At 51.4% G+C, this 12,206-nt stretch overlaps 1 protein-coding gene across 3 annotated transcripts in view; it reads right to left on the reverse strand.

Annotated features, from left to right (window-relative positions):
- ELMO2 (engulfment and cell motility 2) overlaps nucleotides 1–11,451 on the reverse strand; it is a 38,407-nt gene extending 26,956 nt beyond the window's left edge. For 2 of the 3 annotated variants that reach the window (XM_082670657.1, XM_082670655.1), the window contains exons 1-2: nucleotides 11,382–11,451; nucleotides 216–339 (exon numbers count right to left, since the gene is read on the reverse strand). In XM_082670657.1, coding sequence (XP_082526783.1) covers nucleotides 216–293 — 78 coding nt within the window. In that variant the 5' untranslated portion in view covers nucleotides 294–339; nucleotides 11,382–11,451. Of the gene's footprint in view, nucleotides 1–215; nucleotides 340–4,142; nucleotides 4,234–11,381 lie in introns of those variants that run through there. The other variant, XM_082670656.1, reaches the window with a different exon arrangement.
- Nucleotides 11,452–12,206: the final 755 nt, after the last annotated feature.

Below are 12,206 nucleotides of genomic sequence, written 5' to 3' on the forward strand. Positions count from 1 at the left end.
GGCCTGAGCACGGACTTCTTCTCTGAGAGCTTTTCTCGAAGAGGAAGTCTCTCCCAGGCCATGATGACTAGCCTTCCACAGGGTGGGACAGGGCTTGGCTTTCCTGTTGCTGGTCTTACTCCTAATGCCAGTGGTCCCCGCCCCTAAAGACATCCCCACCACGCACTCCCTGGATCCTTCCCCTTGCATCGTCGCTGCTCCCTTCCAGAGCTTACCTGGTCGATTTCGAGGAGCTGAGCGTTAGCACCTGGCCACTCGATGGCCACTTTGACGATGTCTGATGGTGGTGGCATCGTTCCCAATGGGCCCTGCTTCTCCAAGACACACAGACACAGCTGCCTGGGGAAAAGAATCAGAAAAAAGGAAAAAGTCAGAGTTTGCCTTCATTTTTCACTCTTGTTATACATTTTGGAAAATCAGAAGACAGAGAGTGCCCAAAGAAACATGTAGAACTCCTTGGTTTGAATTCTTCTAGATCATGCCACAACCTTTCCTTGGACATTTTGTCTCTTTAGATTAAATCAGCAAGTAGAAAAGGGACAAACCTATCTACCAACTGCGGATAAGCCAGCCGCAAGATCTGCCAATGTGACACTTCAGGTGAAGGGCCAGGAGGACCCCGGAGTAGAGGAGAACATTTACTGCAAAGTCCTGTCCTGGGACCTTGAGAGGGAGAAGCTTATGCCCTGAGACTGATAAGGACAGACACAGCCTTTCCTTGGCGGAGCAGTTAGCTGAAGCAGCCAGCCTGCTCTGCTCTGCAGTCATCCCGGGAAGATTCCAGAGTCAGCAGGGCCTGGCCACATGCTCTGTTGCTTCCTCCCTACTTATTGCTGCCACTCCTCCCTCCGCAAAGGGACACAACGCGGAGCCTCCACCGTGTGGGATGACACAGACTTCAGAAAATGGAGAAGAGAAGCGGGACAGGAAATGCTATTTTAGTCCCAATTGCCAAAGGCAAGGGCTGCTGAGAGCACAAGTATAGGGAGGTAAGGACCCTCATACAAAGGACCAACTATCGGAGGACAAGGCTTCAGAAGTACTTCTGACCCACTGCTCTCCAAAATAAAGGAAAATAAATCATTTTGAACAAGTCTGGAAGATGGGCCCACGTGACTGGTATCCTAGGCAACTCTGTGAGCTTAGTGGTGTTCCAGGCAGTAGCTAAAGCATTCTCTCTCCAAGGTCTGATGAGGGGAAGCCACCCCGCTGATGGATTATTTCAATGTTGTTTACACTCCATGCCTGCAGCTTCAGGAGAGGTCTCTCTCTTCACGAAAGAGGCCTTTCTCCTGCACCCCCAGGTTTAGCCACTTGCCCACAATCCACGCCTCACTAATGGAGACCACCCGCCTCTCCTGGAACATGCGGCATAGCTGTGCTGAGCTGGTATTTGTGGAGGCCATCAATTTTTCAGCCCAAACACAGCTGTTATTTCTCACAGCCTTGTAAGTACTAACCTCTTTGGCGACAGGGGTACAAGTCCCTTCCCCTACAAACCCACAGGTCTCAGAAAGAGGGAAGCTTTCCCAGCCATTTCCTGACCAGGATGGGGTGCTTCAGAAGTCGACTGTCAAAAATACCAGCACTTCCAGAACATGGCAGCACAGAAGAGATGGTTTTCAGTGTGCCATCACTTACTCTGTTGAGTCCCCTCAGCAGCCTTGTGAAGTAGGCAGCACAGGATTACCTCCATTTGAAGACAACAAAACTGAAACTCAGTGTGGTTAAGGTGCCCCATTCACCCAGCGCACAAGCAGTGAAGGTGACAGAACATGGAGTTGACTTTGACTAGTGCTACCCACCCCCAACCCACCCCCACCTCCGGCTGAGCTAGCCTGAATTTCTGCTCACTGCAACTAAATCAAGCCTAAAGGTGAAGTGGGCCGGTCTCACGGCCCTGAGAGCTTCCACAGCTTCTGCAGCTCCGGGCAGAATTTCTCACATGTAATTTTTATGTGCCTAGACACACAACAAACCTCTGAAAAGAAACGGGCCCATCAGAAGAAGTCCTGGTTGAGATGCTCTGCTCCAGTGACACAGCAAAGCAGGGGTGGTACCGTGAATCTCAGGATACCTAGGGCAGGAGTCCCCATCCTTATCTAAATCTGCCATAATTAGGAGGCATGACTGTACAGTTGTGAGATCGTTTTTTTTGACTGAGATACAATCTACAAATAATAAAATGCAGAGCTTATGTGTATATATGTATATATAAATATATATACAAAATAGAAATACACATACCGTCCTGTAACCACCACCCAAAACAAGACACTGAACATTTTCACACCCCCAGAATTCCCTCCTACCTCCTTCCAGTCAACCCCGCACCTGCCAGCCCTCCCAGAGGCAACTTGTTTTTGATTTCCAACACCATGGATTTGTTCTGCCTGCTTTTGTACTTCATATATGTGGAAATGCACAATATGGCCTTTAAGACCATTTGTTATTTAGTTTAGTTTCTTCTTCTTCTTAAAATAAGTAGGCAGTGTAGGTGTGAGAGGAAGAGCACTGGGCTGAGATGATTTTCCCTGCTGAAGCATCTGGATTCAGAGCCAGAGGACTCAGGACCTAGTCACAGCTCCAACACTGAGTGTCTGGGTGATGTACACATGTCCCTCTCCAAAAGAAGTTACACCCTTATTTCAGTGGTGCTGCTAAGAAACAAATCATATTTTTTGGAACTCTCTTCTGTTTGTTTGTTTCTGTTTTTTTCTGTGCGTGGCATGTGGGATCTTAGTTCCCTGACCAGGGATTGAACCCGCATCCCCTGCATTGGAAGAGCGGAGTCTTAACCACAGGACTGCCAGGGAAGTCCCTAGAACTCCTTTCTGGATACTGTCTTTGGAGATAAACAAAGCTAAAGTTCATTATTTTACAGTTCCACTTTACTGTGACACCACACGGCATTTCCTAGGTTGATTATCTCTCTTTTTTAAAATATTTATTTATTTTCCTTATTTTTTTTTTGGCTGTATCGGGTCTTAGTTGCAGCACACAGATCTTTTCGTTAGGGTGCGCAGTCTGCTCGGGTTTCTCTCCAGTTGTGACACACGGGCTCCAGGGCGTGTGGGCTCTGTAGTTTGCGGCATGTGGGCTCTCTCGTTGAGGCACATGAGCTCAGTAGTTGTGGCGCGCAGGCTTAGTTGCCCCACAGCATGTGGGATCTTAGTTCCCCAACCAGGGATGGAACCCACGTCCCCTGCATTGGAAGGCAGATTCTTTACCACTGGATCACCAGGGAAGTCCCTATCTCTTTCTTTATAAAAGTCAGCCCTGAGTGATTCTTGTATGTTCCAAAAATTCATATCCATTTTAAAGCACGGGGATTTGCAACCACCAGGACTATTCCAGAGATACTATAAGCCCTGATTCTCAGTGACTTTGCCCTTTCCCAATATGCCCAGGCAGCCCATGTGTCCTGGCACTCTTGCCACCCATGCCACAGCCAACAGGACCGAGGTGAACACTCAACCTTAGCTGGACTAATCCAATTCTCTCTCTTGAGCTTAAAGACACAGACTAAAGAAGATGGATGACAACGGGCCCTGGAGCAGAAAGGTCACAGTCAGCCTCAGAGCAGGTACCGCGGCAAGCCAAAGATACCAAGAAGCAAAAACCAAGAGCCTTGCAGAGGAAGCTATTCAGCAAGAAGAATCCAGAAATGTGTGGATGAGTGGAGGCCAGAAACCAGAAACCACAAAGTCCCAGAAAGAGGTGGAAAAAGCCTGTGTCTGAAGACTTTCCAGACTCCACGGCTACACCTCCTACAGTTGGGGTACCTGAAGTTCCCCTGTTTCCTGCCAATAAAACTCCTTTCAATTAAACTAGCCTGCGTTTCTACTCATTGCAACTAAAAAGCCTAAGCATAAGGGTGACCCCCCAGCTTTGAAGGAGCTCTACATGGAGGGCTGAAGAGACAGCAGCCTAACAGGCACAAGATGATAGCACTGAGCAGGCCCTTGGTTAACACTGGCTGAAATAATGAAGAGCAAAACCCACTTAGATAAGTGGTTTGTTTAAAACAGTTCAGTTTTGTGGTGACTTTATGGCAAGTCATCCTGTATGTAACAGCAATGTGCAGACAGCCTATGTACATTTGATCACACGTCTGTAGCATTATTACCGCTGATGCTCACCCGCACCCTGGAAGTCATCCCATTGTAGATGAGGCAACTGAAGTTCACATGGGATGAGAAACGTATCTTCCACGTGTCTCCTTCCCACCTCTTCCCCACAAAAAAAGAAAGAAAGAAATCACATCAGAACTGGGTCTCAGGACTGTGCGTTAGGATTTCAAAGTGGGCTCTCTTCCCTCTACATAATACTTCCTTTGCTGAGGATGATGACATTAGCTAACATTTACACAGTGCTGGGACACTGTTCTAAGGGCTTTACACAGATTAATTCATTTAATCCACGCAGCAGCCCTGTGTGATGCATCATCCTGGTTTTATAGACAAGAAATAGAGGGACTTCCCTGGTGGCACAGTGGTTAAGAATCTGCCTGCCAATGCAGGGTACGTGGGTTCGATCCCTGGCCCAGGAAGATCCCACATGCTGCGGAGCAACTAAGCCCGTGCACCACAACTACTGAGCCTGTGCCCTAGAGCCCGCGTGCCGCAACTACTAAGCCCGCGTGCCTAGAGCCTGTGCTCCGCAACGAGAGAAGCCACTGCAATAAGCCCGCGCACCGCAACGAAGAGTAGCCCCCGCTCGTCACAACTAGAGAAAGCCCGCGCACAGCAACAAAGACCCAACACAGCCATAAATAAATAAATAAATAAAATTTTAAAAAGAAATAGAGGCGCAGAAAAATTAAGTACTGTGCTCAGTGTCACACAGCTAGTAAGCGGCACGGCCAGAATCTGACCCTAGCCAGTCTGGCTGTTTGAAAGCCACGTGAAAGCAGGTGGCACGGTTCCCACAGCAGGCGCTCAGTGGAGGATCTGGGTTCCCTGGACCTGAAGATGAAGCACACCGAGGCTCAGAGACCAACGACAAGAGCTCACCATTGTGACAGACAACGGAGCCCACTGTCTAAAGAAGGTGACCCCCACTCCCCTGTGTGGTGCTCAGCCCTTCACAGTCTAGCCAGACCTTCCTGGACTACTTGCTGTTTCTATAAGGCAGCCCACGTTCCTCCTCCTCCTCTGTATCTTTGCATGTTTTTCCTTCCTTCGACTGTCAGGAGAGCTCATATTCAAGCTTCAGAGCCCCACTCAGATGTCACTTCCTCTCTGTACCAGTCTTAGTTCCTCACGCCACCCCCGTTTCTCTAGCAAAGTGAAACAGGACGGGCCCGTGTTCTTGTGGCATTCTGTCCACAGCTCTGTGACGGCTCCTGTCCCACCCCATTACAGTTTTATATTCCCACAGCTCTCTCCTCCCCCGGGGCAAGGCCAACCCTGCAGCTTCATCGGCTGGCACAGCGCCTGGCACACGGATACGGTTCCATGAGCATCTGCTCAAATCCAACAGCTCTGACTTCCTCAACTCCTACAAACCAGGGCCGGCTCCACACGGCAGTGGACAGGCAGGAAGCACTCTGGTTGTGTGTTCCCTCCTCGACCCACCACCTTCCAACTCCACAGCATTTTCACTGTTTTCACATCTAACATTAGGACGTGTCTCACTGGAAAATCAGATTTAGCACCCCTGACTCTAGTTAAAAGATGGCGGAAAACATCCCTCCGCTTTTCTCCCTATGGAAACGTCGGGAGATAGGAGACTAGAAGAATACTATTCTCCAGGTAACGGTCCCCAGATAAAGGATCTCCTTGTGGGGAGCCCTTTCAGCTCTCATTTGCTCACTCTTTTCATTTTCACTTTAGAAAGGAAGTGGGAATTAGGTTGAAGCAATTCAGTAACATTGCAAAATTCTCAGGGTTATAAATAGCCTCTCGCTCTACCATTCAGCGTCACTATAGAGTTCAAGAGCAAACAGCCAAGATGAGGGAGCGGTGGTTCCACATCCAGGCCCAGGAGGCGAAGAAGTCATCAACCCCTTCTGATTAAACGACTCTGCATCCCACCCTCCCACCCCCTTCCAAGTATTACAGATATAAAGATGATTGGGAAAGCTCTACATGCCTCCAAACAGGAGAGAGGCACACACTGATCTGGCGAAGATAATCCTATACTCTAAGGCAGGAAGATGAAAGCTCAGGTTTTCAAAGGCAAAGTCGGGGAAACAAGAGAAAAACAGGACCTTCCGTGTCTCCAATGAGTGTTCTTTAAGTGGCTTCTGGAAGGTGTGCTTATAAAATCAGCACAGTTACAAAAGGCCCCACAGAGCTCCATCAATCAATCGCCCCTGCAGGGACGGCTCCAGGGAGATGGATTCTGAGCCCAGCGGAAAGGAAGTGGAAGACAATCCCTCCCCATTAGTAAGGAATTCAGATGGAGGAAGGCCAGAAGGCTCCAGCTCCGCACTCTCCCCACCTCATTCCTTTAAGGATAAGGATTGACGGGTGCTTTTGTTCGGCTCTTTTGCTTCTGATTCGGTGGGGGAGGCATGGGTGAGTTTGGTTTATGTTTCCTGCAAGAGAAAGCACCGCTCCAGGAAGGCAACCAGAGGTCAAACCCTCTTTCTAATCGAGAGCACAATCTCAACAGAGGCTTCTCCCTCTGAAATCTTCTGCAGTGAGAAGTGACTTAACTTCCCTTAGTTCGGACCCCTGAATGCGGGTGAGACTCTAAGGTACAGGGAGGGAAGCTGGGTTCGAAGATTCAGGTCCTGACGTTTACTGCTAGAAACACCGAGAAGGACCATCATACCAATGGCAGCTGAGATTTCTCCCTTCTGTTGAAATTTTTGGACACAAGACTCACCCGAACACGTAGTTAAAAGCCACTAACTTAGAGCCACAAGGGCAGTGAGGAAGGGCGTGGGAACAGGGTAACTGTTTGGGCTTCTTCTCACGTAACACCTACCCTAAGAAGCACTCAGCTCTCCTCTTCGGTTTAGAAACCTTCTGCAAGGTCCCTATCCTTGCACAACTGAGCTTAGACTCCACAGGAGAGCACCAGCTCCTTCCAGGCCCACCATGGCCTTCAGACCGCCCTCGCAGATACTCCGAATGTCACTGCAGACCACCTTGTTCCCCCAAACATCAGGCTCTTCTAAGTCTCACTGGGGCCTCTGCCATTACTCCCTCCACCTGGTCCAGCTGCCAAACTTCTACTCAAGCTTCAAGGCCCAGCTCAGTCACTCTTCTGTGTGGCCTTCCTGGTCCTCTCCCCTCAGACAAAATGAACTGCGCCCTCATCTGCCCTCCCGTCTTTTACACACACTGTCACAATCCCACTGATTCATAACTGTCTATGTGCAGCCTTTCCTCGTGCTATTCAGAGTGTGATCCGCACTCCAGCACCACCGATGTTGCCTGGGAGCCTGTAACACAGAATCACCCACTCCAGCCCAGACCCCCTGAATCAGAACCTGCCTTCAAACAAGATCCCCAGGTGCAGACTCTACACCAGTGGGTCTCAGCTCTGGCTGTGCCTCATCCATGCCCAACCCAGGTCACTGCAAACCACCCCCCTAGCCCCCCCACCCAGGTGAATCTAATGGGAAGCCAGGGCTGGGAGCCACAGCTCAGGGGCTGCTAGCTGAGGGCAGGGACTCATCAAGTCCGCATCTACTCCCCTGCCCACAGTGCCTGGCACACAGCTGTGCCCACAGAGTTCCACACCAAAAATACCCTCCAGGATGCCCCTAGACCTGACCGCCTCTAAAAGAGAACAGAAACTCTAATGACAGAGGACGAGCCATTGCCTAGAACTCCACACGGCCCTACAGTCATCGAGATGGACGTAGAAGGGGGTCTGTGTTTCCAGTCCACTTGCCTCAGTTTCTGGAACTGAAACAGAAACTGAAGTGGAAAACACAGATGAACCAGAAGTACTGTCTGCCTTCACGGGACCGCGGCTGCCGCGGGAAGGCAGAGCCTGTGTGGGGACGGGGTGCGCGGGGCTGAGAAGCCCTGGGTTATGACTGAAACCCCGGGCTGGGGGCCCGACTCCTTCAGTACTGACCCCAACCACACAGCATTGTTCTCACTGCAAAACCAGGCCAAGCCTCTCATTTTACAAATAAGGGAACTGAGGTCCAGAGAAGCTGGCAAGGCCACACCAGCAGTCAGGAACCAAAGAAGGCCTCGGCGCTCCCTTCTGGGTTAGTCCTGCCCCTGCAGCACAGGAGACCTGACTGCCCAGCTCTGCCATGAGGACAAGCCTCTTTGGACTTCAGGTCCTGATATGCATGAGGAGGTCTCGTCCAACCTTGACCTTCTAGCGAGGCAGAGTAACTTAACGAGGTAAGGAGCTTGTGTTCTGGAGTGGAACAGACCTAGGTTTGGATCCCAGTTCTAAGAATTTCCTTATCTGTTAAATGGGGATTCGAATCAACCCTACTCCATAAAGTTGCTGTGAACATTGGGTGGGATAATATACGTAAATCATTTAAGCATAATACCTGACACAGAGTAAGCAGAATTCCAACAGTGTGAACTTGAAGAAGTTGCAAAAGCACTGTAACCATGTTTCCCTGGCATAAAAGAGCCCTACCTGCCAGGCTTTAGTATACTGATGACAGAATGAGAGAACATATGTGAAGGCAATCGGGGAGGAAAATCAATATAAAATTCTTCTTCTTCTTATTATTATTTTTCTCCTAGCAGAAGAACCTTGGAGAGCTTCACAGTCAGTTCCAGAGCAGTGGCCTATACAATGCCTGGCACATAACAGGTGCTCAACAAATCTTTTCTAGTGACTCAATTAAAACCATTATGTCTAATGGGTTTACAAACTCTGGCTGCTTAAGCAGCCAGACACGTAAGTAAACGTGCCAAGCAGCATCTATGTGGGAACCGCAGCAAACTACGCAGCACCCCCCTACCCCTGCAGAGGAATCCAAATCCGCACTTGGAAACACATTACCCAGCGTGGCCTAGACAGCCACTGCAGCCTCTGCACACCACTGTTTCCGGCTCTTCATTACAGCGCCCGGTGTCCTGCACCTCATCTAATCATTCTGTGGTCTGGTCTGGTCTTTCCAAGTACCCAGTAGGCGTCCTGAAGATGAGGGCTGTGATCTATACTCCCCAGCCACCCTAAATGGCCTAGAACAGTGCTGGCCCCACGGGAGTGGGGACCTCAACTCAGTGAGCAACTGTTGAACTGAACAGCCAGACTGTTAACTCAGGCCCTGTACAAGATGCTGCGGCCTGGGTACATTTTTCTACCCAGGTCCTGGGACCAGGCTGAGTTGGTGCTGAATGTGCTGGGCTCTGGTGACTGGATCAAGAAGCACTGGCCTTGCAGGTTTTTTCTTCAACTGCATCAAATCCACTTGTTCCTGAGCCACCTAGGCAGGTGGTACTGATGCACTCAGACACACTGTCTCTTCATGGATGAAACCGAATATGCATATACCCACAGGTGCCATTGTTTTCTAGAAGTTTAGCCCCCACTTCCTGCACCCCCAGACTCCCCTGGCACCTCGTCGAGGCAGCACAGGGTACAGAAGGACCAAACTCCACATGAACAGATGGAGGGCCTGGTCCTCACCTCGCCTCCTCCCCTCACAAAGTTTAGGGTGGTTGCTGGCAGGCAGCGTAACTTCTGGGAGCTTCATCATGTTTACTAGTAAAATGCAGACAACAATAATTATCTCAAAGGTTAAAGGCAATTAAATGCCACAGGTATGTAAAGCTTCTAGCACTGCTCGCCCCTACGTGTGGCTACTGAGCACCTGTAATGTGTTTACCATGAGCTGAGAAGGGCTCTGAGTGTAGAACACAGGCCAGATTTCAAGGGCTTAGTGCACACACAGAAATGTGAAATATTAATAATGTTTTTAACATTGAGTATATGTCAAAAGAATATCATTCTGGAATCTATTAGGTTAAGTAAAATATATTACAAAACGTAATGTCGCTTGTTTCCTTTTGCTTTTTTAATGTGGCTACTAAAAATTTTGCAACTACAGATATTGCATTATCTTTCCATCGGACAGCATTATTCTAGCACAGAGCCTGGCACAGTTTTTGTGTAGGACATCAGAGACGACTCACACCTTGTTCCTCCTACCAGAGCCAAGTCCTCTATTCATTTAGTACATATTTACAGTGCCTGGCTCTGGGCAAGATGCTGGAGATACAAGGAGCAAAAGCAGACACTATCTTTTTCCTAGTGGACCTTATTATCTGGTGGGAACAGACAGACATGAATATTTTCATAAATAAATGTAAAACTGCAGCTCTTCAAGTGTCGTGAAGGAGAAGTACAGAGGGTGATGAAAGTGGGGAATTCACTGGGTGGGGGAATCGAGGACCAGGGACTCCTCCTGGGGAAGTGATACTTGAGTGGAGATTTCCAAGATAAAGGGGAGTTGACAGGAATAAGCCAGGCGGGGAAGATAAGCCCAGGGAGCAGGAAGGCTGAGGGTGAAGACCCTGAGTTGGGCCAGGGCTTGGTATGTAGAAGGAACACGAAAAGACCAGTGTGACAAGAGAATTGGGCAAGAGGGGTTAGTAGACTGAGACTAGGGAGGAGAGGTCGGTGGGATTCCATCTCCAGGGCTTGGGTGAGGATCTGGGGCTGGCCCTGCAGGAGGTGGAAGCCAGCCAGTTACAAGCAACCGAGCGTCCGGCTCTGATCTGTATTTTGAAAAGATCCCTCTGACCACGGTGCGAAGCCCGCTGGGGAGCGGCGCAAGTGCCTGTGTACAGATCGGTTATGGACACTGCATCAATCCAGGTAAGAGGCGAGAGATGCCTGAACTGAGGGGGAAGCGGCGGAGATGCAAGTAGACGGTCTGGGGGGTCACTGAGCCGGCCGGATCGACGGGGCGGGGTGATGAGCAGTGTCTGTGTGTGTAGGAGGGGGTGGCGATGTCAAGGGAGACTCCGAGGCTTCGGATGGGTGCCACCCAGCCCCAAACACTCTTTGGGCTCCTATCGAGCCCTCTCCCATCTGGTCCCTCTCCCGTACCCTCCCTCCCCGCACCGTCTCGCCCCCGGGTTTCATCCTCCCACCCTCCTCCTCCCCTACCCCGCGACCCCTACCCGACCCAGCCCCCGCTCCTCTAGGCCTGGTCCGCCCTCTTCCCCACCCGTCGTCGACCCTTCTGGGTCCGGGACCCAGTGACCCTCTGGCCCGGCGGACCCACTTGGGCCGCAACCCCTCAGGGGCTTGTCGAACCTGCGCGGTGCATCCCAGGCCGGCCCTCTCCAGCCCCCCAGGCCCCTGGGCAGAAGCAGGCCGCAGCCCTCCGCCTACTTCCCGGCCCGGCCTCTCCGCCCCGCGTCCCTCGGGCCAGGGCCCTCCCTGCGGCCTGGCGCGCCCAGACCCCCGGCGCGTCCCACACTCACCAGGGAGCCGACCTAGGCCCAGCTCCCGCGCCCAGGTCTCCCAGCCGCCGCTTCACTAGCCTCCGCCGGCCCCGCCTTCTCGGGGCCCCGCCCCACGCAGGCCGACCCGGGCTCCTATTGCTCCCTTTCACCGTCACGCTGAATTCTCCTTCTTCAATTGGATTGGTTGCCTGTCACTCAAAAGAGGGCGGGACCAGTTGCCGGGGCTGGGAGTGAGGAGCCGCCGGTCCCCGCCCTGCTAGCGGAGGCCTCTTAAAGACACAGGCTGTCTCCCCCGCCGCGGGCTATGGGTTTTGGAAGAATGGGATTTGTCTGCGAACGCAAGAGGCTGCATTTCTTTCCCCCCATCCCCCATCGCTCCCCGAAACTTTTCTTTTGGCACAGCCCGTGTTCCTTGTGATAAATCAGAGGTTTTGAGGGCTCAGATGTCCTCTGGTGGCACTCAGCCCGGTGCCCAGCACGCATGTAACGCACTCAACGGTGGGATAACTGTGGTTTGGAGAACTGAGTGGGAGGTGACAGTCGTGTCAGAGGCTTTGAGCAGCCGCGGCTGCTCACCACCGAGCCGGAGCTAATTATACCGGCACCCAGGGCTGACCGTGGGCGCGGAGCAGAGGCAGAGGGGTACAGCTCAGCTGTACTGTTGGTAGGGACCCGTGGGAGGTGGTATTCGTCACTGCACCTGCAGATCGGAACAAGGCTGGGCACTGCGCCAGCGCCTCACTCGTGCCACGTCCCTTTACACTTACAGCCACTCTGATGTAGGTGTTATGTGGGTCCCCTGATCGTACAACTAGGGATGGGCAGAGCAAGAGGCCAGCCTGT

The sequence above is a fragment of the Grampus griseus genome (genome assembly GCF_964374135.1).
Source record: "Grampus griseus genome assembly, chromosome: 14".
In the NCBI taxonomy this organism is placed as follows: Eukaryota; Metazoa; Chordata; class Mammalia; order Artiodactyla; family Delphinidae; genus Grampus; species Grampus griseus.